Source organism: Peromyscus eremicus, chromosome 13 (genome assembly GCF_949786415.1).
Source record: "Peromyscus eremicus chromosome 13, PerEre_H2_v1, whole genome shotgun sequence".
In the NCBI taxonomy this organism is placed as follows: domain Eukaryota; kingdom Metazoa; phylum Chordata; class Mammalia; order Rodentia; family Cricetidae; genus Peromyscus; species Peromyscus eremicus.
The window spans coordinates 2,730,012-2,753,549 of NC_081429.1; the positions used below are offsets into that span (position 1 = coordinate 2,730,012).

The following is a 23,538-nucleotide window of genomic DNA, read 5'->3' on the forward strand; positions in this document are numbered from 1 at the left end:
GATTAAAGGCGTGTGCCACCACCGCCCGGCCACATTTTATTCTTATTGACCCATATGGGTGATGGAACCAAGGTGAAGAAAGGTGAGATGCTTTGTCCAAGTCTCAGCTTTCCTAAGAGAAAAGAGACTAGATTCAACTCTAGTGTTTTGACTCTCAGGGTCTCTTAACCGCTGAGCTGTGTGGTCTTCTATTAGCTCATAGTAGCAGTGTTTTAATTTTCTTATGTTGTTAGCATAAACAAGTGTTACTTTATTTGTTTGAGAGTATTCCATCCATTTTGTGATGATTAGATATTTATTTCTTTCAAATGGAGCTAACAGCCTATTTGCATCTGATTAGTGTTTATGTTACAGCAAGAAGTAGTGATATTTGAAATGAAGCTGAGCATTCAAGAGTTGAGGAGACCCTAGTAAGATGCTGGTCTCTGCCCTTCAGGAGAAAGAAAGATTATTCTTTCGGGATGTTCTTTAGTGCTCTGCTCAGTCTCTAATTTCTAAAAGAAAGAGTTTCCTCTCCCTGCAGTTTTATCTTTCTATTTTTTAGGCTTCATTGAAGGCCACTCCTCACCTGCAGTACTATCAATTGTATGTGTGCAAATTTGCCAAGCTTGTAGTTGTTGTGGGAACTGTATCTCCTCTGGTTTCTTCACATCTGCCTTCTGTGTGCTAGGCTTCTGTATGATTGCAGCTTTTGAATTTAACGTACATTCAGAGGCAGCAAGATCTTTAGTGACAAGTTGAATACTTGCAACTTGAAAAGGTAAAACAATCATAGGAATTTCTGAGCTTTTCTGTGGAACTGACTTGTGCTCTGACCCTCTGCTCATAGTAGTTGCATGACCACTGGCTCACTTCCCTGGGTACCAAGGCCATGGTTGATTTTGTCTCCCGTAGACATACAGATTCTAGGGGGGGTCAGAGTTGTACTTCAGTATTTTTGAAATTAGTTCAGTTATTTGCTTTTCTTGGATTTTACTGTTTTTCTGTATGTACCTGACATTGTTAAGCACTGAATTCATGGGATGGCTCTTGTGAGTGATGGTATTACCAATGAGCTGGCTTGGGTTAGTTCTGACTCTGTCTGGGTAGGAATGTGAGTAGACAAAGAGTGGTTGTTTTAGTGTTGGTGGTTCTGGGCCCTTGAGAGCTAAGAGCCTATGGGTTAGACCAACAGGCTTATCCCTCTGAATCCTGAGGAATAGGGCTTATGGCTCCTAGTTCTAGCTAGAGGCCAGAAACTTTCAGTCCTAGATGCTTAGGTTGAGGGTTTACTGTTCTGAGCATTAACTGCTAGTGGTGCAACACTCTAACCAGGAACTACAGTGCGTCGCAGTGGCTCTGCATTGATAGTAGCAACAGCCGCAGCAGATGGCCAGTTCTTAGGCCCTGAGAGTCTGAGAGTCTGGACCCATGACTTTCTAGGGACTCTTAGTCCTTAGAGCTTGGCAGTTCCTGAATTCTTCTAATTCTCACCTTTATCTCATAGTCTTGGGCTTCTGCTTCCTTTCATCTTCTGCTGTTGTCCTCTGCCATCTCAACTGCCTCACTCTCTGTAGAGTTTTAGTCCTCATTTGCTTTCTGTAAGTTATCTGCTTTCTTGCCAATGCCGTCTCCTCTTTGTACTGTCAATTTAGCCTGATGTTTCTACTATAAAAGTCACAAGAAGAGACTGTTGGGAGAAGCCTTCTCAAAAGGTGTCTTAGTTGATTTCAAAGTAAGCTGTACAGTCTGGTTATATAGTTGGTTGGTTGTGTGTGGGAGGGCATGTGTGTAGCATGGAAATGAAAGATAGAGTTGGACCAATCATAGTGCAGTGTCCAGTTCCAGCAATCACAGGCCCTATATAAGGACCAGTCACCGGCTTTGCATAAGGACCAATCACAAGTTCCACATTGCATATTTACTTGCTTCTTGCTAAGTTACTGAGGAGTAACTTGAGTGAGAATAGCTTCAAGGTTATCTAAAGATTACAGAATCTTGCCTTGATTGGAATGTTGCCTTCCAAGGCCAGTGCAGGCTATCCCTAGCAGTTGTGACTGGAGCAATGCCTCCTGGAGCCAGAGTTGTGGCTATAGCTGCAATGTTCCTGGCAGCTGGCATGTTCTCAGAGTGATAAAGTGTCTGAAGTAGCTGGGTTACCTTGAGGTCAGTCTAGCCAGTTGTCAGAGCAGAGGCTGCTAGGCTGCTAGTCCTTATTCCACACTGCCGGAGACAAGTGTTGTCTATCTACCTCTGTTCAAAGCCTTGAATAGTCCACTCCTCCAAGTTCCAGTGCTTTGCTCATTTACAGGAAAGAAAAATGGGACATTTATAATAGACTTAAAGCTTAACACAAAACCTGTGTTTATGGAATTATTTAGCAGTCCTTGAAAGCAGTTAGCAGACTTTGCCACCAGTCCCTATCTCAGGGCCCTACAGAGTTGGGTCCCTTTGGTCTCAGTGGTAGTTTTTATCTGGGAAATGTGGAAAAGCTGCAGACCTTAGGGTCACTGTCATCCAAACTCATGTTGAAAAGTGCAAATGTAGAAAGAAATAGGAGCTAGAATCAGGGTTGGCTTTGCTGGGCCTCTCAGATCCATCACTCCAAGCTGGACAGACCAGGTTGGCTTGGAGGCCATTAAGCTGCTCACATCTCACTGTATGTCTGAACTTAGTGCCTTAGGCCATTTACTGTTCAGAATTTTGTGTCCTGCATTCCCCTTTGATTCTTGAATGATACTAGATTTTTTTTTTCTCTGACTTTGGGCATTTTGAGGTGTAGTTGTTTGTGACTTTGTATGTCTTCTTCTAGGAGTGCTGTCCAAGACATGATACAGACCTTATGTTGTAGACCAGAATGTGGCTGAGTCTGTAAGTAGGAATTTCCAGATGTTTGTAGTGGCAGCCCTGAGAGTGTTATACGTTATTATAGCTGCACTTTCCCAAGGACAAAGTAATGATATGACTGATCTTAACAAAACCAACTTTTGTTGTTACTAACTCACAGAAGCCAGCTTGATAGTAATATTTGGTGTCAAATTTAAAGAAAGTTTTGACAAACACTGGCATTTTATTTGAAATGTTATGAACCTAGGGAAAGCTAGTTTCAATTCTTGTATGTTTTAGTCATTTTGTTCAGCAGATTGTAGGTTATGAAAGTCACATATTTTTCAAATTGCCATGGTAAAATTGGCTGTGTAGGCAGGCTTCACAGTCCTCTTTCTGTCTTATTAGTGTTTAGATGATGGCGGTGATTGCTATTGAAATGATGCAGCTGACTGGTAGATGAGTTATTTTTCAGCTCTCATTAAATACCTGTTTCTCTATCACACCATGAAATTTGGATTGTTCCTATGGTAGCCCTGCTTCATATAATTTGTAGTTTATGGATGTAAAGGCCTTAAGTAGTTTTTTTTCTTTTATGTGCACACATGTGCATGCATGCGTGTGTGTGTGTGTGTGTGTGTGTGTGTGTGTGTGTGTGTGTATGTAAATATGCATATGTATAGAAGCTGGAGGACCATTTCAGGTATCATCCTTGAGGATAGGGTCTTCTTGGTCTGGAGTTTACCAATTAGTCTAGACTGCTTGACCAGTGAACCCCAGGGATCCTCCTGTTTTTGCCTCTGTATCACTGGGATTACCATGTGCTTCACCATGCCCAACCTTTTTTTATGGTTTGTGGGGATTGGACTCAGGTCTCTGTGTTTACAGAACAAGTACTTTATAGATGACCCCCTCCCTTCCGCAGGCTTATAGCTGTAGTTGTTACTGAGTTGATTGCTAAATAGGATATTTTGACATTATGTCTGGGTCTGGTGGTATAGGCCTATAACCCAAGCCACTCAGGAGATTGCAGAAGGAGAATTGCAGTTCAAGGCTAGCCATGGTGGATAATAACTTAGGGACACTCTCCATTAAAACACAAAAGTTGAAGAAAAAAGGACTGCTGATGTAGCTCAGTGGTAGGGCACTTGTCTAGCATGCATGAGGCTTTGAGTTAAATCTCTGGTACCACAAAGACAGACAGACAGACAGTAAGAATTTGGACTTTGTAACCCATAATTGAGAGTTTTTTTAAAAAAAGAGATTAAAGAGTTTTTTCATTAATATAATTTAAGATATGGGTGCTTGTTTTGGGGTAGATGAAACATTAGCTATTAATTCATAGTCGATGAACCTGATAGTGAACATATAGATGATCATCAAAATATTTCCTACCCTCCCCATTTATTCTTGACCCTAGCTCTCATTTTGTAGCCTAGGCTGTCTTGGAACTCACTATATAGCCCAGGTTGCCAAACTTATAGCTGTCTTCCTTACTCAGCCTTCCAAGTGTTGGGATTATGGTCATGAGCCACTATGCCTGGTGTGAATATGTATTTATTTTAAAAATTTAAATTATTGTTCTTGTGTATGTGTGGTATACTTGTTAGGATTTCTGCTGCTGTGATGAAACATCATGACCAAAAGTAACTCAAGGAGGAAGGGGTTTATTTTGCTTGTACTTCCTGTAAGTGTAAGAATTGCCACAGTTGTGGTAATTCTGATTTTTCTTAGGAAGAATGACTTGTATATCAGTATGTGACTATTTATTTTGTGTTCTTATTTGCATGCTCTCTGGATTTCAACTTTGCCTTAGGTGTGTTAGCTGTCTGTATTAGAGTATAGGACCTGTCCAGTGTAGACTAAACCCTTAAAGTCTGCCTGGGCTGAAGCAGTAAGAGAAAGAAGGGGCGTCACCAGCTGTATATGTATATATATGTATATATATATATATATATATATATATATATATATGCAGGTTTTAAAACTTTGGTGAAAAAATTTACACACAGAGGTAGAGAGATGGTGTGTTGACCGCCCCTCCCCCCATTACCCCATTATAGATCCTCAAAAGTCAATACTTGGGGTATATTTCCCTTACCCACCTTTAAAATTTATCTTCCATTTGCTGACATACTGCAATGTATGCATCTTCAACATCATTTAGAAACATCACACACACACACACACACACACAATCTCATTCTGCAATGTGAATATTTTCCTATGTACATGGTGCTGTTGCTGTATCTAATACAAAGTTGGTTATTCTCTGCTGCTGTTGGTTATTTCTATCTACTATAGAAAGCATATTCATGAGTTTTTTAAGTTCTTTGAACGTACAGAGTCTGTTCCTCCTTTGGTCTCATGCCTTCTGCCCAGAAGGCTATGCTCTGAGATATTCCCATAGTGGACTTAGCTCTAGCATAACTTTCTCTAAAGAGGTGTTTCTTAATAATCACCACAAATAAAAGCAGTGTCTTTTTTCCCTATCGTGTTCACTGGTCATGTGTGCAGTGTCTTATCATTCTAAATTGGAAGTACCATGACAAACAGGGGTGTGGTTGGTTATGCTTATTGCTTTCCATCCAGGGCCTGAAGAAGGCATAGCATGTGGTGATAAATGTTCATAAACTCGACATTAATAATAAGTGATTCCAAAATTTGCTTAATATTTTGTAGCTATTATCTTTTCCTACTACTGACTTCTATCCCAAAGCCTTGCTCCTCTCAAGATCTTTAGCAAACAGCTGCGCTAGCAGAAAGTGCTGGGTTGTTGTCCCTTTCAGGACATTTGATCTTCAAAATCCTCAAAATATTTTGTAAAATATAAATGAGTAAAGTTACTTCTGATCCATTAAGAGATTGTGTTTTACTGACATAACTCTTATTTGAGATCACTTTTATTTGGGCTTACAACTAGTAAATCTGTTTTGGTTTATGTGAAACAGGATGGAATGATCTTTAGCCCACATATCCTTTAACTGATAATTTGAATAGTTTCATGCATTATGTATTCCATGCTGAGGTGCTTAAAATTGTTGTATTGTCAGTTGTTGGGAATATTGTTTAGTATGAGAAAAATGTAATTCACTAAAGCAGATACGACTCTAAAGATGGGTTCTTTAAAAAATGTCACAGATGGGCTGGAGACACGGCTCAGCAGCAAAGAACACCTGCTGCTTTTCCAGAGAACCTGGATTTGATTCTTAGCACCCATATGTCGGTTCACAACTACCTATAACTCTAGTTCCAGGAGATCTTCTGACATCCTCTTCTGGTGTCTACAAGTGCCAGGCGTGCTCACGGTGTACAGACATACATACAGACAAAGCACCCACATCCATAAAAAAATAAAAAAATAAAAAATGTACAATTACAAGGGCCTAGTGTATAATGGTCCTAGATTTGTTCTTTAGCACTAAAAAGAAATGAAGGAAGGAAGGAAGGAAGGAAGGAAGGAAGGAAGGAAGGAAGGAGGAATTAAGAATTGTAGGCCTACAGGAAAGATTTAAGATTGGGGTTGGTGAGATGGCTCAGTGGCAAAAGCACTTTCTGCTAAGCCTGATGACCTGAGTTCAATCCCTAGGACCCATATGGTAGAAGGAGAGAACTGACTTCTGTAAGTTGTCCTCTGATTTCTGCATGCCTGGTGTGATACAAGTGTAGACACACATACACACATGCACACACTAGATGAAAGAAGAACGTCACGAAGAGGAGGCAATCTTTTTACCACTGAAATTCAGCCTTATTCCCAGCCCCTGTCCATCATATTTGTGCTTCCTTACTCCAGTCTAGAGTTGGCCATATTTCTAAAGAGCTGTGGTTTCTATTAATATGTTAGATATTGCTGTTGGATCATCACTGATTCTAGGCTCTCAATAAATAGATGTGATGGTTTGAATGAGAATGGCTCCCATAGGCTCATATGTTTGAACATTTGCTCCCCTGTTGGTAAAACTGTTCGGGAAGGATTAGAGGTTGTGGCCTTATTGGAGGAGGTGTGCCACTGGCAGGCTTTGAGGTTTCAAAAGACGTGTGCCATTCCCAGTGTGCTCTCTGCCTCTTGCGTATGGATCAAGATGTGAGCTCTCAGCTGTTGCTCCAGCTCACTGTCACCATGCTTTCACTCTGTCAGTGTAGACTGTAACCGCTAGAACCACAAACCCAGTAAAAACTCTTTTATAAGTTGCTGTGGTCATGGTATCTTATTACAGCAATAGAAAATTAATTAATACAACAGAGGTAGGCAAGAATATATGTATATATATACTTGTATGTATTTATGTATCTATAGACACATTTCTGTTTTTATAACTATTTTAAACCGTTGAGTTATGCTATATCTAATTCTATTGCAGTTTTTAGCTTTTATACTTCCTATATTTGTAATTTCTTTCTTCAGCATTGACAAATCTGATTTTTATTATCCACAAGTTTTTACTTACTTGTTCAATCCTAGAATATAGAGACTGTCTTAGAATTGCTAATTTATTCCTCTGTTTTATACTAGTTGTGAAAAACAAATCTAAAAACTGGAATTTAACTTTTATGTGTACTACTTTTTTTTTCAATCCTTTGACTTTAGCTAAAGGTTGTGCTCAAAAGCTTCTTGAAGCTGGGCAAGATGGGGCACACTTGTAATTTTAGCACTCTGGAGACTGAGGCAGGAAGATTGCATGGTCCAGGTCTGCCTGGGTTATATGGTGAGACAGTTTCTCAAAAAACAAACAAAAATAAAAAGAGTACTTGAGTCAGTATGTAATCTAAACCCTGACTTCTCTCGGCTGCCTCTAGGGAATTTATTTTTTAAATTGACAAAAAATGTACATAATTTATGATATAAATATGATATTTTGATATATGTATCCATTGTGGTATTACTGAATCAGCTGTGCACTACCTCACATACCTATTTTCTTGTGATGAGATTGTCTAAAAATCATCAATTTTCAAGTAGACATGTTATTAGCATGTAACAGAACTCTTTGTTTTGTATGAACTTTTTTTTAATACAAAAAAAAAGGAAAATAAAAGAAGATATACAATTGGTTGGGTAGGGAATTTGGATAGATGTTGGGAGGAGTTAGGGGAAGAAGGTAAATAGAATCAACACCCAGTGTTTGAAATTACCAAATAATTAATAAAATGTCAAAAATACACAGCATAAAATTCTCAAAGAATTATCAAAAACATCATATTAACAAAAATGCTGAATTTTTTGCAAATGGATAAAAAATTGTGATATTTTAAACCTATGCAATGCTTTAAATCAGAAAAACATGTAATCATTTAGGTAGCACATTCTTTTCATAATTGCATGAATTTTCATATCCTTATAATACTGCTAAGTTTTTAAAAATATTTTGTGTCATTATGAAATATCATAAAATGAAATTTGTAACAGAACTCTTGAACTTAGACCTTTGCTTTAACTGAAATCTTGTATCCTTTGACCATTGTCTCCCCTGTACCTTCCACTCCTTTAGTCCCCCGGTCACTGTGATTTGACTTGCTACTTTTAGGAGTTCAGCTTTTTTAGATTCCTTGTATAAGTGAGATACTATGAAATTTATCTTTATGTACAGTTTTATTTAACACCTCTAGGTTCATCCACGTTATCACAACTGACAGGTCCCCCCACCCTCCGCTTTACAGCCCCTATAGTATTCCATTGTATCTATACCACATTTTTTTTTTATTATTTGTGTACTAATGGGTGCTTAGGCTGATTCCATATTTTGATTTTGGCAATAATGCTGCAGTAGCCATAGGAGTGCAGATGTCTTTTATATGTGGTACTTTCATTTCCTTTGGATATGTGTGTAAAAGTGGAATTGCTGGCTCATAGGATAGTATAGTTCTATTTTAAAAATCTGAGAAACTTCCACATTGCTTTCCTGAATAACTAATAATTAATGTTTCTACTAATTGTGTAGTTGTCTTTTCTTTTACCAACACTCCTTACCATTTGTCATTCTGCTCACAGCCATTTTAACAGCTGTGGGATGGTTTCTCATGGCAGTTTTCACGTGTGACATCACGTGTGTTTCCTTGTGACATTGGTGTTCATATACCTGCTGGACAGCTCTGTGTCTGCCTTTGAGAAATGTCTGTTCAGAACCAGGAGCTTTTTTCTGTGCTAGGAAGTTGATTCAGTTCCATATGTATTTTGGATATTTATGCCTGATCAGGTGAACGGTTTGCAGATGCATCTTCCAGTTCCCCAGCTTGAATCCTCAGACCCTGGGTTGCTTCCTTTGCTGTGCAGAGATTCGTTAGTTTGATGTGATACTGTCTGTAGTTTTGTTCTTTTGCTCTTGCTATCTGTGCTTTGGGGTTTGTAGCTCAAAAAGAGCAGCAGCAAAAGCCAAAACTTTGTCCCAGATCGGTGTCACAGTGTCTACCTCTTTGCTTTCTATACGTGGTATTACACTTTCATGTCTTATATTTAAGTCTGTAATAATTTTGAATTGAGTTCTTTTATGTATATGGTGTAAGACAAGAGTCCTAACTTCATTCTTATGTACATAGGGTTCTAATTTTCCTAGTACTATTTATTAGGGACTATCCTTTTCCTGTTGTGTTTTCTTGGCATTTTTGTTGAAGATCATTGGTTATAAATGTGGGTGTTTGTTTGTTTCTGAGCTCTTCTTTTTCATTGACCTGTGTGTTTCCATGACAGAACCACACTGCTTTGATTACTACAGCTTTGTGATATACTTTGATTTTTAATTTTATCATATTCATTTGTATGTGTGTACATGCCACATGTGCTCGTGTGTGTGTGTGTGTGTGTGTGTGTGTGTGTGTGTACCTCTGAGTGTGTCATTGGGTTATGGTCCCATTATGCCAAGAACAGGAAGCAGCCCAAGCCAATTTAGGCATTCTGCTTTGGATTAGACAGGCATAGCTACTTGGATAGCAGGCATTAGTGCCAACAGTCTTTCTCTTGACACTGTTGTAATGCAAACTGTTGCCTTCACTCAGAGGCTGTGCTCATGTCCACTGCATTGATGCTGTGTTGAGATCTCTTTTCTCTATCATCACAGAAAATTCTATGTACTTCTTTAGTTCTGGATCCTCTCCATTGAATGCCAGGTCACCAGCATTCTTAGTTAACTGTATTGTTTCGGTAGAACATATCCTTTAGCTTTGTAAGACTATGAGGTCTTAAAAAAAAAAAAAAAAGAGTATGAGGCTCTGGACAAGTACTTCCCACCAGACTCTGGAGTGAGAGTCATAGCTGAGCTGGGCAGATACTATGTCACGTCAGCTTTCACACTGGCAGTCAACATCATTGCCAAGAAAGTAGTGTGGAAGGAGCAGACTGGCTCTGATGATGAGGATGAGTCAAATGAGCAAACCATTATGTATTATGTGAATGACGGAGTCTATGGATCATTCAACTGCATTCTTTACGATCATGCACATGTCAAGGCCCTGCTGCCGAAGAGACCCAAGCCACATGAGAAGTATTACTCATCCAGCATCTGGGGACCAACATGTGATGGCCTTGATTGGATCGTCGAGCACTGTAACCTGCCTGAAATGCATGTGGGTGATTGGATGCTCTTTGAGAACATGGATGCATACACTGTTGCTGCTGCGTCTACTTTCAATGGGTTCCAGAGGCTTTCCATCTACTACGTAATGTCGAGGTCAATGTGGCAACTCATGAAGCAGATCCAGAGCCATGGCTTCCCACCAGAAGTGGAGGAGCAGGATGTTGGCACACTGCTGCCCTTGTCATATGCCCAGGAAAGCGGGATGGACCGGCACCCAGCAGCCTGTGCTTCTGCTAGTATCAATGTGTAGCTCTCACCTGCAAGTTTAGCTTGAATTAAGGGATTTGGGGGGGGGGAACCATTTAACTTAATTACTGCTAGTTTTGAGGTCTTCGTAAGAGTAGGGGTTGCAACAGATGCAGATGGAAGGCTAGGAGATGGGTCACACTTACCTGTGTTCTTATGGAAACTTTGAATATTGTTTTATATGGATTTTTATTCACTTTTCAGACATGATACTAATGTGCCCCTCAGCTGCTGAGCAAGCATTTGTAGCTTGTGCATTTGGCAGAATGGGCCAAAAGCTGATGTTGTGACCCATTTTGAAAATAAATGATCTTGAAATAATTGGGCATCAGGGAATGTTTGCAAGTGTCCCTTAAAGAAGGCACACACTTCCTGCACAGGCTGCTGTAGTCACAGCAGAGAAGGACAAGGTGGCTGGGACGAGGCCACACCCTCTACACACAGCATCCGTGTGCTTAGTCAGCCTCGCGTGCGTGCACTTGGCTGTGAAGTTGGTGCCCAGAGCCTGTTGGTGAGGAATGTCATCTGCCCAGAGACCTGATGTCCTGGCCACATCCCAGGGAGGGCATCGGAGGCTCTTCGAACCTTGCCTGCAGAAACCCTGAATGTTCCCCAACCCTTGACTTGGCCTGCAGACCACCTAGTAACAGCTAGAAGTATCATACAGCACTTGGCAATCAACTTCCTGTAATAAATTCAACAGCAGCAAAAAAAAAAAAAAAAAAAAAAAAAAAAAAAAAAAAAAGAATATGAGGTCTTTGAAGCCTGTGCTTCTGAAGATGTCTTTATTCTATCTCTATACTGCTGTGGATGTCTCTATATGTGCTGTGAATGTGTTGCTCTGATTGGTTAATAAATAAAGTGCTGATTGGCCAGTAGCCAGGAAGGAAGTATAGGCGGGATAAAGAGAAAGGAGAGTTCTGGGAACAGGAAGGCTGAGTCAGGAGTCGCCAGGCAGACACAGAGGAAGCAAGATGTGAAGGCAGAACTGGGAAAAGGTACCAAGCCACGTGGCTAAACATAAATAAGAATTATGGGTTAATTTAAGTGTAAGATCTAGCTAGCAAGAAGCCTGAGCCATTAGGCCAAACAGTTTAAATAATATAAGCGTCTGTGTGTTTATTTGGGTCTGAGTGGCTGCGGGCCCAGATGGGACCAGCTACACTGTACTTCATTAGTTTCTGAAAGTATATGAATAATTGTGAGTTTGAATAATTTCCCATAACTGTTTCCAACTCTATTGAGGTATAGTTTACATACACAAGATGGGTCCAGTGCTTATATTCCTCCCTAAAGGCCCGTGTAGCTTCTGTTGAGCTCACAGAGCTCCTGATGGTGTTGCTTGGAGCAGTTTCTGCTGGGGATGGACTTTCTCCCTTATCTCAAAGTGTTTTCTCGCTTGCCAGTATTTGTGAAGGATTTTTACTGCCTATAGAATTCAAGGTTGACGGCTTTCTTTGTTTGTTTCAGGACTTTAAAGATGTTGTTCCATTGTCTTTAGCTGTTATAGAAGAAGATATATAAAAATAAAGTAAATCTGCCATTCCAAGTGCTGTTCCCAAGTGCCTTGTGCTGCGTGTCACATGCCACGTGCCCTTTCCCTTCGCTTTGCAATTGGCTCCTTTGACTGACTGCTTTTCAGCAGCTTGTTGATGGCAGGCTAGATGCAGTTTCATTGGAGACTTTATTTTTGGGAACCACTGATCTTCTTGAATCTGTATGTCTTGCCAAATCTGTTTTAAGTCACTATTCAATTTTGAGGGAATTTCCCCTCCACCTCTTGGAACTCCAGTTATCCTTATATTTGAGCTTTTGATGCTATCTAGAGTCAATGAGTTCATCTTTGTGGTTCAGTTTTATTTCTGTCTTTCAGTTTGTATGATTTCTGTCAGTGAAGGTTACAGATATTTTTTTTCTTTTCTATTTTTCTATCATACTCACCTACCAAATCTTTTATTTCACATAGTATAGAAATTAGTTTTAAAATTTGTGTCATAAAAATTTTTTTTTTGTTGAGATCTCTTATCTTTATGGTCATTTCAAGTGTCTGTCTTTTACCTCAGTGAGCATAGTCATATTTGACTTAAAGTTGTAACTAATAATCGTAAACTCTGAGTTATTTGAGAGTGGAGTGTTTTAATTTTTTCCCATTAGAATAGATCACATTTTCTGGGTTGTATATATGTCAGATATTTTGGGATTGTGGTGTTGAAGGTATTCTTTCCTCAGTCTTCTAAGTAGCTGGGACTATAGGTACATGTCCCTTGTATTATGTATTAAATATAGTTTATACTATCTTGTGTAGATTTGAATTCTTTTCAGTTCTTCTTGAGAGGCTTGGTGTTTTTTATTTTATTGGTAGTGTCCAAACACCCTGTGCCCCTGCTTTAGTTTTGAATTTCTTGTCTTCTGTAAGAGATGGCTCAAATCTTGGTTCACATTTTTCAGTCTTTGTGATACTACCTTGAGTTTTTCTTACATATACAAAGTTAAGGGGTCAGCGGAGGCTTAGGTGATGCTCCTAGTGATTAGAAGATTCTTGTTTTCAGTTGTACTGTTCTGGAGAAGCACCAGATGCTTCAGCAGATTGGTGCTGCCAGCCAATCTGTCTCTGTCTGTTTATTCATTAGAATTTATGGATAGTTGTTTCTGCCCCCTGGCCCCCAGAGTTTGTATTTATAACCCAACTTACTTTAGAGTCACCTTTAGGCTTTGATGTCAAGCGTGAGTGAGTTCTTTCCTCAGGAGTTCACCTGTGTGATATTGAAAAGCTCTTAGAGATGAGACTAGAAAGGGATGCTAGGGTACACAGTTGCAGCCAGGGAGGAGGCGTGCAGGTTCAGAACCCCTCCTCAAAGTAGCCTTTATGTTTTAGTTAAACCATGAGTTGTTGAAGAAGAGGTTAGTGGTTGAGAGATCTATTAGGAAACTTCTGTCATCTTTATGCCACGTTACTGCAATAACCTGAACTCAGACAGTTAAAATCAAGCTGTAAAGGAAGGAATCTATTTAGGAACATTGTGAAATTAGAATAGACAGAATTTGGTAATATGGTAATGGAGGGAAACAATGAGACGACTACTGTTTGCTGCTGAGGGATGGTAATGATGTCATTAAGCTGGATGCAGTACACAGGTGGAAAATTTAGTTTGAGGAGAATAATAAATTGTATTAGAAACATGTAGCATTCTGAGTGCTTGCCAGTATTACTCAGCAGGAAGTTGGAAAGTTGAAGCGCTTTGGAGAGCAGGATTAGAGACGGAGATTTAACACTCAAGAGAGAAGTTAGACAATCTTAAGACTAGAGAACCTTGTGTGTGGTAGTAAGCTCCGAGGTAAAAGAAGGAAGAGGACTCACTCAGCAGGAAACCTGAGAACTGGAGAGTCCAACTCAAGAGTCAGGAGACTGATGCACATTGGAGGCCAGGGTGAAGCCTTTGTACTCCAAGGGTAACCTGCATTCACATTAAACACCACCAGCAAACAAACGAGAAAAAGCACTCTCAACCAACCCAAGACTAAAAATACTCTCCCAAAGTTTGAGTCTGTCTTAGCAGTTAAGTAATGAAGCTTTTCTTCCCTAGTAATTCCAACAGCTTCGTTTTGTTATAGTGATGGATACAAAGTCACGTTCCAACAGGGAGGAAATACTGTGTGAACGGAGAAGCAGAGGTTGTGAATTAAGACTGCGTTGTTAACCTCAGAATGAGAGACATGACATAGTTGCTGCAGCTTGAAGTGGGCATAAGGAGCAGGCCCAAGCCCCTGTTTTTAGGTGAGAGCTGTTGGAAAGGCAGCTATGGAGAGAAGTGGTTGTGGTAACATTCTAGAGTAGACAGAGGATGAAGATGAACAAACAGGAAATTAGGTTTACATATGCAGGAGCATTTTGGCCACTAATGTAGGAAAGCAAGGACAGCACCGGTGTGGAGAAGTCTGTCTGTGTAGGAGGGTTGGGGTAAGATACTGAGAATGGCAATTAAGAGCTTGATGGTTGTGCCTTCAGGTATGGCACAGAAAGTAGTTGGAGACAAATCTTCCTTTCCACATCAGCTAGAAAAGCCAGCCTTCCTACTCCTACATCTACTCAAAAGGTATTTGAGACACGACGGGAGAGGTTACCTAGGAGAGAATAAAAACAGGAAAATAGGCCGGGCAGTGGTGGCGCACGCCTTTAATCCCAGCACTCGCGAGGCAGAGCCAGGCGGATCTCTGTGAGTTCGAGGCCAGCCTGGGCTACCAAGTGAGTTCCAGGAGAGGCGCAAAGCTACACAGAGAAACCCTGTCTCGAAAAACAAAACAAAACAAAACAAAAACAACAGGAAAATAAGACTGTTATTTGGGACTATGTTACTCCAGTGACTATTTTCAAGGATCAGCTGAAAAAACCGAGCAGTGCATTTGACCGCTTAGAGGACTAGGGATTAGCAGTTTACGTGATATGTGTGTAATCTGGTGAGCCACTCCTTTTTGGGATGGAGGCCCTGAAGGATCATAGGATATGTGATTTGTACATACATAGTACCATCCCACAGGATTGCCACTCTCCCATGAGTACAGTTATAATTTCTTTTTCTTAGATACTTGGCTAAAACAAATTCGAATCTTATTTGGAATATGATAACTTTATTATAGGCATCTAATTCTTATACAAAAATTATATAAATATGTCCTGTTTAGAACATGATAAAAATGAAGTAGAAGCAACAGAACTTACTGTATCCACAGGGACTTGTGGTATTGCAGTTTTTAGGAACTGACTTTGTGTATCTGTGCTTACTTTATTTGAAAAGATAAAAGACAAGATTCAATATTTTTAGTAGAGATGTTAAAATTTTAAAAAGTGGGGTAGGTGAGATGGTTCAGTGGGTAAAGACAATTGGCGCCAAACCTGATCACCTAAGTTTGGTTGTCAGAACTTACATGGTGAAAGGAGAGAACTGACTCTCATGAGTTGTCCTCTGACCTCCATATAGTGCCATGCCACATTCTCATCCCTTCCATAAATAAACAAATAAATGTTAAAAAAAACCCTTAAAAATGAAGTGAAAATGCTAGTCTTAAAAACGTAATGGAAATTAGGATGTTAATAAATGAGTTTAATAGAAGATTAGATAGAGCTGAAGGGAGAGTTAGTAAAGTGGTAAAAGTCAAAGAAGAGGATGGAAAACACAGATGAGCTTGAGGGAGGCATAGAGATAATGAGGACATCAAGTTTATAATTGCAGTCCTATATAGGGTTGAAATGCACAGAAGTAATATTTGAAAAGAGGATAATGAAAACCTTTCCCAAACTGATGAAAATTATGAAACAACAGATTCAAGAAATCTTATTGACCCCCCAGCAGGATGAAAAGAAATGCATCCCTTGAATATGGTGGTAAGTCTGCAGAATACCAAAGATGAAAAGTCTCCAAAGTGCCAGGGATGGGGAACAGCATACTTTCAAAAGAGTTAGAGACTAACAGCTAACTTCTTGACAAAAACACAGGGGTTAATAAGACGACAGAATGACATTTTAAGCTCTGAATCTAGCTGAGAGTCTAGAATTCTGAATCCTGTCAAAAAATCTTAGGAGAACAAAGACTGCATACAAATGTTTCACACTTGTTCAAAAGACATGACTAGTGGCTGTCATGATGGACAACACAGATACGCAAATTTCCATTACTGCAGAAAACAGTGTTCTTAAAGATATTTTCAAATGAAGCAGCTGGGAGTGTAGCACAGTGGTACTTGTGTGACATGCACAAACCCTGAATTTCAGCCCTCACTCAGCACAGCAAAAAACCAGATAGCATGAGAGTATCTTGGATAGCATTCTGCCCTCATACAGATAAATTGCCAGATTCTTACAGAAAAATAAAGTAAATACTGACCTAAGAATAAAGTTTTAAAACCCAAAACTATTTTTTTTTTTTTTTTGGTTTTTCAAGACAGGGTTTCTCTGTGTAGCTTTGGAGCCAGGCTTGCTTCCAACTCACAAAGATCTGCCTGCCTCAGCCTCACGAGTGCTGGAATTAAAGGCGTGTGCCATTACCGCCTGACTAAACCCAAACTATTTTATCTGTTGCAAGGATATATACATATACATATATATATGTATATACACACACACACACATATATATATATTTATGTATACATATCTGTGTGTGTGTGTGTGTGTGTGTGTGTGTGTGTGTGTGTGTGTGTGTTTGGCTTTGGTTTTGGTATTGACTGCACAGAATATTTAAAATTTTTTTCTAGAGGTTTAAAAAATTGGTATGTTTTTTTCTTTCATTCAGTATTTGATATAAGCCAATTTGTCCTTTGCTTTCTTTATTGGAAGACTTGTAATTATCAGTGGAGTTTCTTGTTGTATACCCAGATTTACCGTTTTTGAGTCAGTTTCGGTAGTCTGTATCTTCCTATTAATTTTCTACTCATGTAAGTTTTCTAATTGGCATCTAATTATTTATATCTTTATATCCTAGTCCCTCATAATCCTTTTAATTTCTATAAGGTTTGTAGGGCTGCCTCTGTTCTACTCTTGGACTGTGGTCACCCTGTGGAGACAGAGTGGACCCTCTCTGAAGTAGCAGGTGGGGTTTCTGTATTGAAAATACCCCATAGTCCAAGAGAATCTGAGAGGAACCATTACTCTCCGGGAGATTCCTGGAGACTGCAGAGTCAGCCCCAGCCGGTCTGTGCTGGCTTGAGTGAGGGTGCAGAACTATGCTTTGGCTTTTAGACTGGCTTAGGAGCCTGGGGAAAAGAGTCTGTGTGCTGCCTAGATTTGAGAAGTTTGAATTTCTTCCTGAGACCAAAGGGTGGACCACACATGGACGTTCTTACAGTTTGTTCAGTTGTTGGTCCAAAGGATATTAAGAGAGTTGAGGTTTAAAATAAATCAATGGAGTGAAGGCTTCAGCTTTGGAATGAAATTGTTTTCTTCAGTTTTCTTCTCCACGTTAGATAGTCTCAGCTGGTATATCTTTAGATTTAGTAAATTTCTTCTGTAAACTGAAGTCTGCTATGGGCTTCTCTAGTTCTTCATTTCAGTTATTACATTTCCCACCTGGCAAGTGCCTTCTAATTCATTTAAAAATAGTTTATCTGTCCATTGATATTCTGTCGTTGTCACTATACCTAAATTATGGTTTCCTTTGGCAGATTTGTAATAGCTGCTTTGATGCCCTATTTGGATAAATTATAAACCTAGGATCCTCCATACTGTTAAGACTGTTAAATCTATTCCTTTCTCTGTTTAGTTTACTTTCCCAATTCTTTGCTTGTCTTGTGACTTTTGTTGATAGTATATTCTGTTCTCTGCTTACCTTTTCTCCCTCTCAAAGTTGGAGGTGGCTGCTCATCTTCCTTCCCTCCTTTTTTTTTTCTCACTTAGCTGAGTTAATTCCAGTGTCTCTTTCTCCTGAAGTGTGAGTTTTCAGATGTCTGCCTCTCCCTCAGCCTGATTTTATAGTAATTACTTTGGTCAGCATATCTTTTTTCTCCCTTTTTTTTCTTTTTTATTCTTCTCTCGTACATAATACTTTGACTGCAGTTTCCCCTCCCTCTACTTCTCCCAGACCCCTTCACACCTCCCCTCTCCCCTAGATCCACTCCTCCGTTGTTTTCCAGGCCCCCCCCACACCTCCCCTCTCCCCTAGATCCACTCCTCCGTTGTTTCCCAGGCCCCCCCCCCACACCTCCCCTCTCCCCTAGATCCACTCCTCCTTTGTTTCCCAGTCCCCTCCACACCTCCCCTCTCCCCTAGATCCACTCCTCCTTTGTTTCCCAGTCCCCTCCACACCTCCCCTCTCCCCTAGATCCACTCCTCCTTTGTTTCCCTTCAAAAAAAAAGCAGGCCTTCCAGGTGTAACTAGTTACAATAAGACTAGGCACAAACCCTCATATCAAGGCTGGATGAGGCCACCCAGGAGAAGGAAAAGGATCCCAAGAGCTGGCAAAAGAGTCAGAGACACTCCGAACTCCCACTGTTAGGAGTCCCAAAAGAACACCCAGCTACACATCCTAACATATATGCAGAGGACCTACCTCAGACCCATACAGGGTCCATGATTGTCAATTCAGTCTCTGGGATCCCCTATGAGCCATGCTTAGTTCGTTCTGTGGGTCGTAATCTCATGGTGTCTTGACCACTCTGTGTCCTACAATCCTTCATCCTCCTCTTCTCCAGGGTTCCCTGGCTCTGTCTAGTATTTGGCTGTGGGTCTCTGCTGCATCTACTTCCATCAGGTGCTGACACCTCTCTGATGACAACTGGGCTAGGCACAGATCTAGGAGTAGAGCAGAGTGTATCATTAGTAATCATTCCGTTGATTTTCACCCCAGTGGTATTTGGTTCTATCTGGAGTCTCTGAGCTGGCCATCCTCTGGTTCCTGGCCATCCAGGCAGTGTTAGGCGTGGGCTCTCTCTTGTGGCATGGGCCTATCTGGAAGGGGAAATAGAATAGATGTTGTAGGTGAACTGGCATGGGTAGGGATGGGAATAGGAGGGATCAGGCTGGGTGGGGGAAGGATGGAGGGAGAAAGTACTGGAAGAGACAGCTGGAATTGGGGGGTATTTGGGGCTCGATGTGGAAGCCTAGTGCAGTGGAAGCTCTCTGGAATCTATGAGAGTGACCCTAGGGAAGACTCTTCTTAGTAATAGGGGATATGGAGTCTGAACTGGCCATCTTCTATAACCAGGCAAGGCTTCTAGTAGTGGGACTGGGATGCCAACCCAGCCACCAAACCTTCAATCTACAATCTGTGAGAGTGGCCAGCCAATGATTGGTCAGCATATCTTAGTGGTTATTGTATGACTGGTCACAGGTTATGTTTTGATTCTTTGAAAGGAGGCTGCCACCCTTTGTAGGTGGTTCTTCTGAGGATTGGGAGTACATTTCCAAGTTGAGATGGTTTACTGCTCTGCACTGGGTTTTTCTTTCTGCATTTGTAAGGTTTCATATTCCTGAAGTGATTCCTTGTGGCATTTTCCATATCCTTTCCTTCATGTTTGTGGTTATGTTTATGGTTTTGTGTATGCATAGACTTCTAGACCAGCAGGAGAAAGTTGATATTTTCTTTCTCTCTCTCATTTTCCTTCTCTCTTTTCATTTCTTTCTCTTCTTCCCTCCTAATCTGTCCGTTTCCTTTCTCCTACTCTTCATTCCTTTTTGGTTTTCTAAAACAGGGTCTCACTTCTGTAGACTTAGCTGGGCTCAACTCAGCAATTTTCCTGCCTCAGCCACCTGAGTACTGCTGTTGATTGCAGGCACACATCACCATGCCAGATTGCCTTCTAGCCTCCTGGTCCTTGGATTGTAGGAATGTGCCATCACACCTGCTCTCTCTTTAGTTTTTTTTTTTTTTTTTTAAAGACATGGTTTCATGTGGGTCAGGCTGGCTTGAACTTGTGTGAGGAGAACCTACCTTAAACTGATTCTTTTGACTCATCTTCCTGAGTGCTGGTGTTACAGGTGTGCACCACCCTCTATAGACCAGACTTAGGGACTTGTGGATGCTTCATCTCAGCCCCTGAGAAGTTCTGATTGCCTGTGTCATCCCTTTGTTGTCCCAGGTTAAACTTCTGACTCTCCTGCTTGCTTCTGATCTCTAGCTTGCTCTGTCTGGTGTTGCAAACTTGAGTTAATTTTGCTGTTGGCCTCACCTGAATTCTTGACCCCAAAGTCACCATTGTTTATTTCCACCCCAGCCCCATGTATGGAATTGACTACGTTCTTCTCCATGTGGACTCAGTTTCCTCAGCAGTGTAACTGCAGCTGTCAGAGTGTGTCTCTTCAGTAGGAATTCTGCTCCACAAGAATTGGAGCAGCCGGGGGTGGTAAGAGCCTCCATCCGAAGCACCACATACCACACACTTGTACTGTTCTTACAAGGAACCAGCATTCCAGTACGACGTGTGTTTTTAGTCAATATTTAGATCTTTACATTATTTCAATAGATTTGTACAGTTTTACTGTTTTTGTTCTGGGGGATAATATTTGCCAAATTCCTTCTTCCACCATTTTGGTTCATTGTTTCTCCCTCCCTCATCTCTTTCTTTCTCATTTTAAACATACTTGATTCAAACTGAATTTTTCAGCATGTGCTATGAAGTAGGAAGCCATTGGCTCTCTTAAGATGATGTTAAGTAGCTTAATGCTGCTTGTTGATTAATCTATGTGTTTGTCAGAGATTAGAAATAGAATTGTTTTTTGTTTTTGCTTTCAGTGAGATATATTTTGCTCTCTCTCCTTCTCCAACTTTATGATTGCATTAGTTTTGCCCTCTTTTACTTTTTCCAGGTCTTGCTTCTTGTCAGCTTCTCAGCTCTGCAGAGTTTAGCTTGTCACTAATTAAGAAAGTATCTTTTGACTTTACTCCTTTCTTCCCTTTATTGCCCAGCTTCACGAATCCATGTCCTTGCTGTCCTTGCTGCTCCTGAGAGGTGAGACTAGGCTAATATGAGTGGGAAAGTACAAAAATTCAGGCGTCCTCAGCTCCTCAAGTGTGTCACTGGTGCTTTGTGGGACCTTGCTTTTTCAAGTTTTGGCTGTAGGTACCTGGTTTGCCTCTGGCTCCCTCCTACTTCCCATATTTCCTACCAGTATGTGTTGTTGTAATTTGTCTTCTGTTCTAATAGGCTGTGCTTTGTGTGTTGTGCCAGCTTTAGAGGCCAGAGGGTCTCAAGATACACTTCATGTGCTCATGAGCTGTCTCCAGATTTACTTTCTCAAGTGTAGTGTCTTTTTTCCATTCCTTGTCATGCCTGCCTTTAGGTAGGTACCATGTTGGTACTGCTGGTTCATCCCAGCCCTAGCCAACTCTTTAAAGACTGGCCATGTCCCTGGTGGGATCCCCTTTCTAGGTGTTGTTATCATTGTTTCTCATTCTGGAAATTGTCGTGTTCCTTTAGTCTGTCAGGGGAGTATTGAGGGTTTCTCCAGGGTTCATGAGCCTTCAAACAATGCTACACGGAAGGTAAAGTTTTCTGGTTAGTTATCTTTTTCTTTTGTTGCTTAAATCCTGTGTTCTCTTCCTGCTTTTTGCAGACTTTTTAAAAATGTGGTTTCTCTGAATGATCCTGTTTCCCTTGCTGTTGTTACTGATGTTCATGGAAACACACTCATCTGTTTATTTAAGAAATGGGACTGGTCAGGCCCATATTCTAGGCACTGTGGGAGCCATTGAGATGCAATGGTGAACCCAGCCAAACATGTTTGTGCTTCTGAGGTAGAAATGACAGGAATCTGGTTTCCATAGTGAGGAGACTACAGATGCTGCTGATCTGGGGATATTTGAATTGGGCCTCTGTATCCCACTTTCTTTAACTGCTAGTATCTCTGTTTAATTTTGAATTCCTCACTATGTCAGGATTGATATATAGGAGCCGGTTTTAGTGTTCAGTTGCTGTGAAGATAGACCATGACCACGGCAACTCGTGTAATAGAAAGCATTTAAATGAGGGACTTGCTTACAGTCTCAGAGCTTTAGTCCATTGTCATCATGGCAGGGAGCATGGTGGTGTGCAGGCTTGTGCTGAAGCTGTATGCTGATCAGTAGGCAGAGAAAGAGAGAGAACTGGGCCTGGTGTGGGTTTTTGGAACTTCAAAGCCCACCCCCAGTGACATACTTTCTCCAATAAGGCCAAACCTATTAATCCTTGTAATCCTATCAAAGAGTTCCACTCCCTGGTAACAAAGCATTCAAATATATGGGCCATTCTTATTCAGATCACCACAGAGCCCATTCTTAGTTCTGGCTCTTGTTGTTTGATTAACAGTTTACACCAGCCTCTCACCCAACCTGATGCTGCTGTTGTGCTCAGACTTACTATGGGAACACATTCTGATCACGGATTTTTCTTTGGAAACTTTTTTCTTGTTTTCTTATTAACTGACTTTGTTAGCTCTTTTCTATGTCTTTATTTATTATTTTTACTTTTTGGTTTTCGAGACAGGGTTTCTCTGTGTACTTTTGGTGCCTGTCCTGGAACTCGCTGTGTAGACTAGGCTGGCCTCAAACTCATAGATCCGCCTGGCTCTGCCTCCCGAGTGCTGGAATTAAAGGCATGTGTCAGTACCACCTGGCTCTATGTCTTTATTTTTATATTTTTATTGTTGTTTGTTTTTGTTGTTGTTATTGTTATTGTTCTACTTCTTTGCATTTGTAGTGCAGCTCTAACTGATTTGTCAGGAATGCTCAGTCCCTGCCCAGGGCCACAGGGCCTCTGTCTCTGCTTCATGGGAATGTAAAGGTTACTTGATCATCCTTCATTTTACTCCCTTCTCTGCTGCTGCGGACCCTTGTTATCTATTCTTATCTTTAGGTAATAGCTGGGTAATGTCTCCCTATAGATTATGTTCCACTTTTCTAGTATTTGTTGGATTATTCCACATGTACATGTAGTACCCCAAATAGAAGTTACCATCTTTTCTAACACTAGGGCAGCCCTAACGCCGAGCCTCATCACTAGGAACCTACTCAATTTTCATGCTGGTTGTGCTTCAGGTCCTCCTGGTTGCCAGGTGAGTCAGCCAGAGCTATGGAGGACCATGTCAGAGGCCTCTGTTGTCACTGTCCACTTTTATCACTCCAGTCCTAGCCGTTCCTGTTGTCTTGCCTCACGTTTCTCCACAAGGTGCAGGTGCTTGTCTCTATTCCATTGAGTTCAGCCTTTCTGTGCCAACATGGCTTTTCCTAAAACAGCTTTGCTCTATTGTTCTCTTTTGCTCACTCAAGCTTCAGAAACTCCCTAGTGCCTTTGAAAATCTCAGCTTGTTTTCTAGATCTTCCAACTTGTTTTAATTTCCTTGCCGTTGCCTCCTCCATATAGACAGGACTCTAGCCAGATGGAATTAATGTTGCAAGAATCTGCCTGTGTTTTTCTGTTTGCATGCTGGTTTTTGTTTCCTTATGCCAGAAGT

At 40.8% G+C, this 23,538-nt stretch overlaps 2 protein-coding genes across 6 annotated transcripts in view; both read left to right on the forward strand.

Annotated features, from left to right (window-relative positions):
* The window catches only part of Dis3l2 (DIS3 like 3'-5' exoribonuclease 2), a 322,978-nt gene that overhangs the window by 11,917 nt on the left and 287,523 nt on the right, over positions 1-23,538 (forward strand). Inside the window, exon 1 of one of the 5 annotated variants that reach the window (XM_059278393.1) lies at positions 2,799-2,850. The exons of the other annotated variants lie outside the window; for them this stretch is intronic. The gene's annotated coding sequence lies outside the window, so the exon portion shown is untranslated. Of the gene's footprint in view, positions 1-2,798; positions 2,851-23,538 lie in introns of those variants that run through there. 5 annotated transcript variants of the gene reach the window in all.
* Positions 3,224-10,660, forward strand: LOC131923595 (ornithine decarboxylase-like). Its single transcript, XM_059278718.1, has 2 exons — positions 3,224-3,260; positions 10,001-10,660. The coding sequence occupies exons 1-2, from the start codon at positions 3,224-3,226 to the stop codon at positions 10,624-10,626; spliced, it is 663 nt and encodes a 220-aa protein (XP_059134701.1). The 3' UTR covers positions 10,627-10,660.

Excerpts from the sequence above, each read along its gene's own strand:
- LOC131923595 (XM_059278718.1), top strand. The coding sequence starts at position 3,224 with ATGGCGGTGATTGCTATTGAAATGATGCAGCTGACTG. Across the intron at positions 3,261-10,000 it reads TGAAATGATGCAGCTGACTG|AGTATGAGGCTCTGGACAAG; the intron begins GTAGATGAGTTA and ends AAAAAAAAAAAG.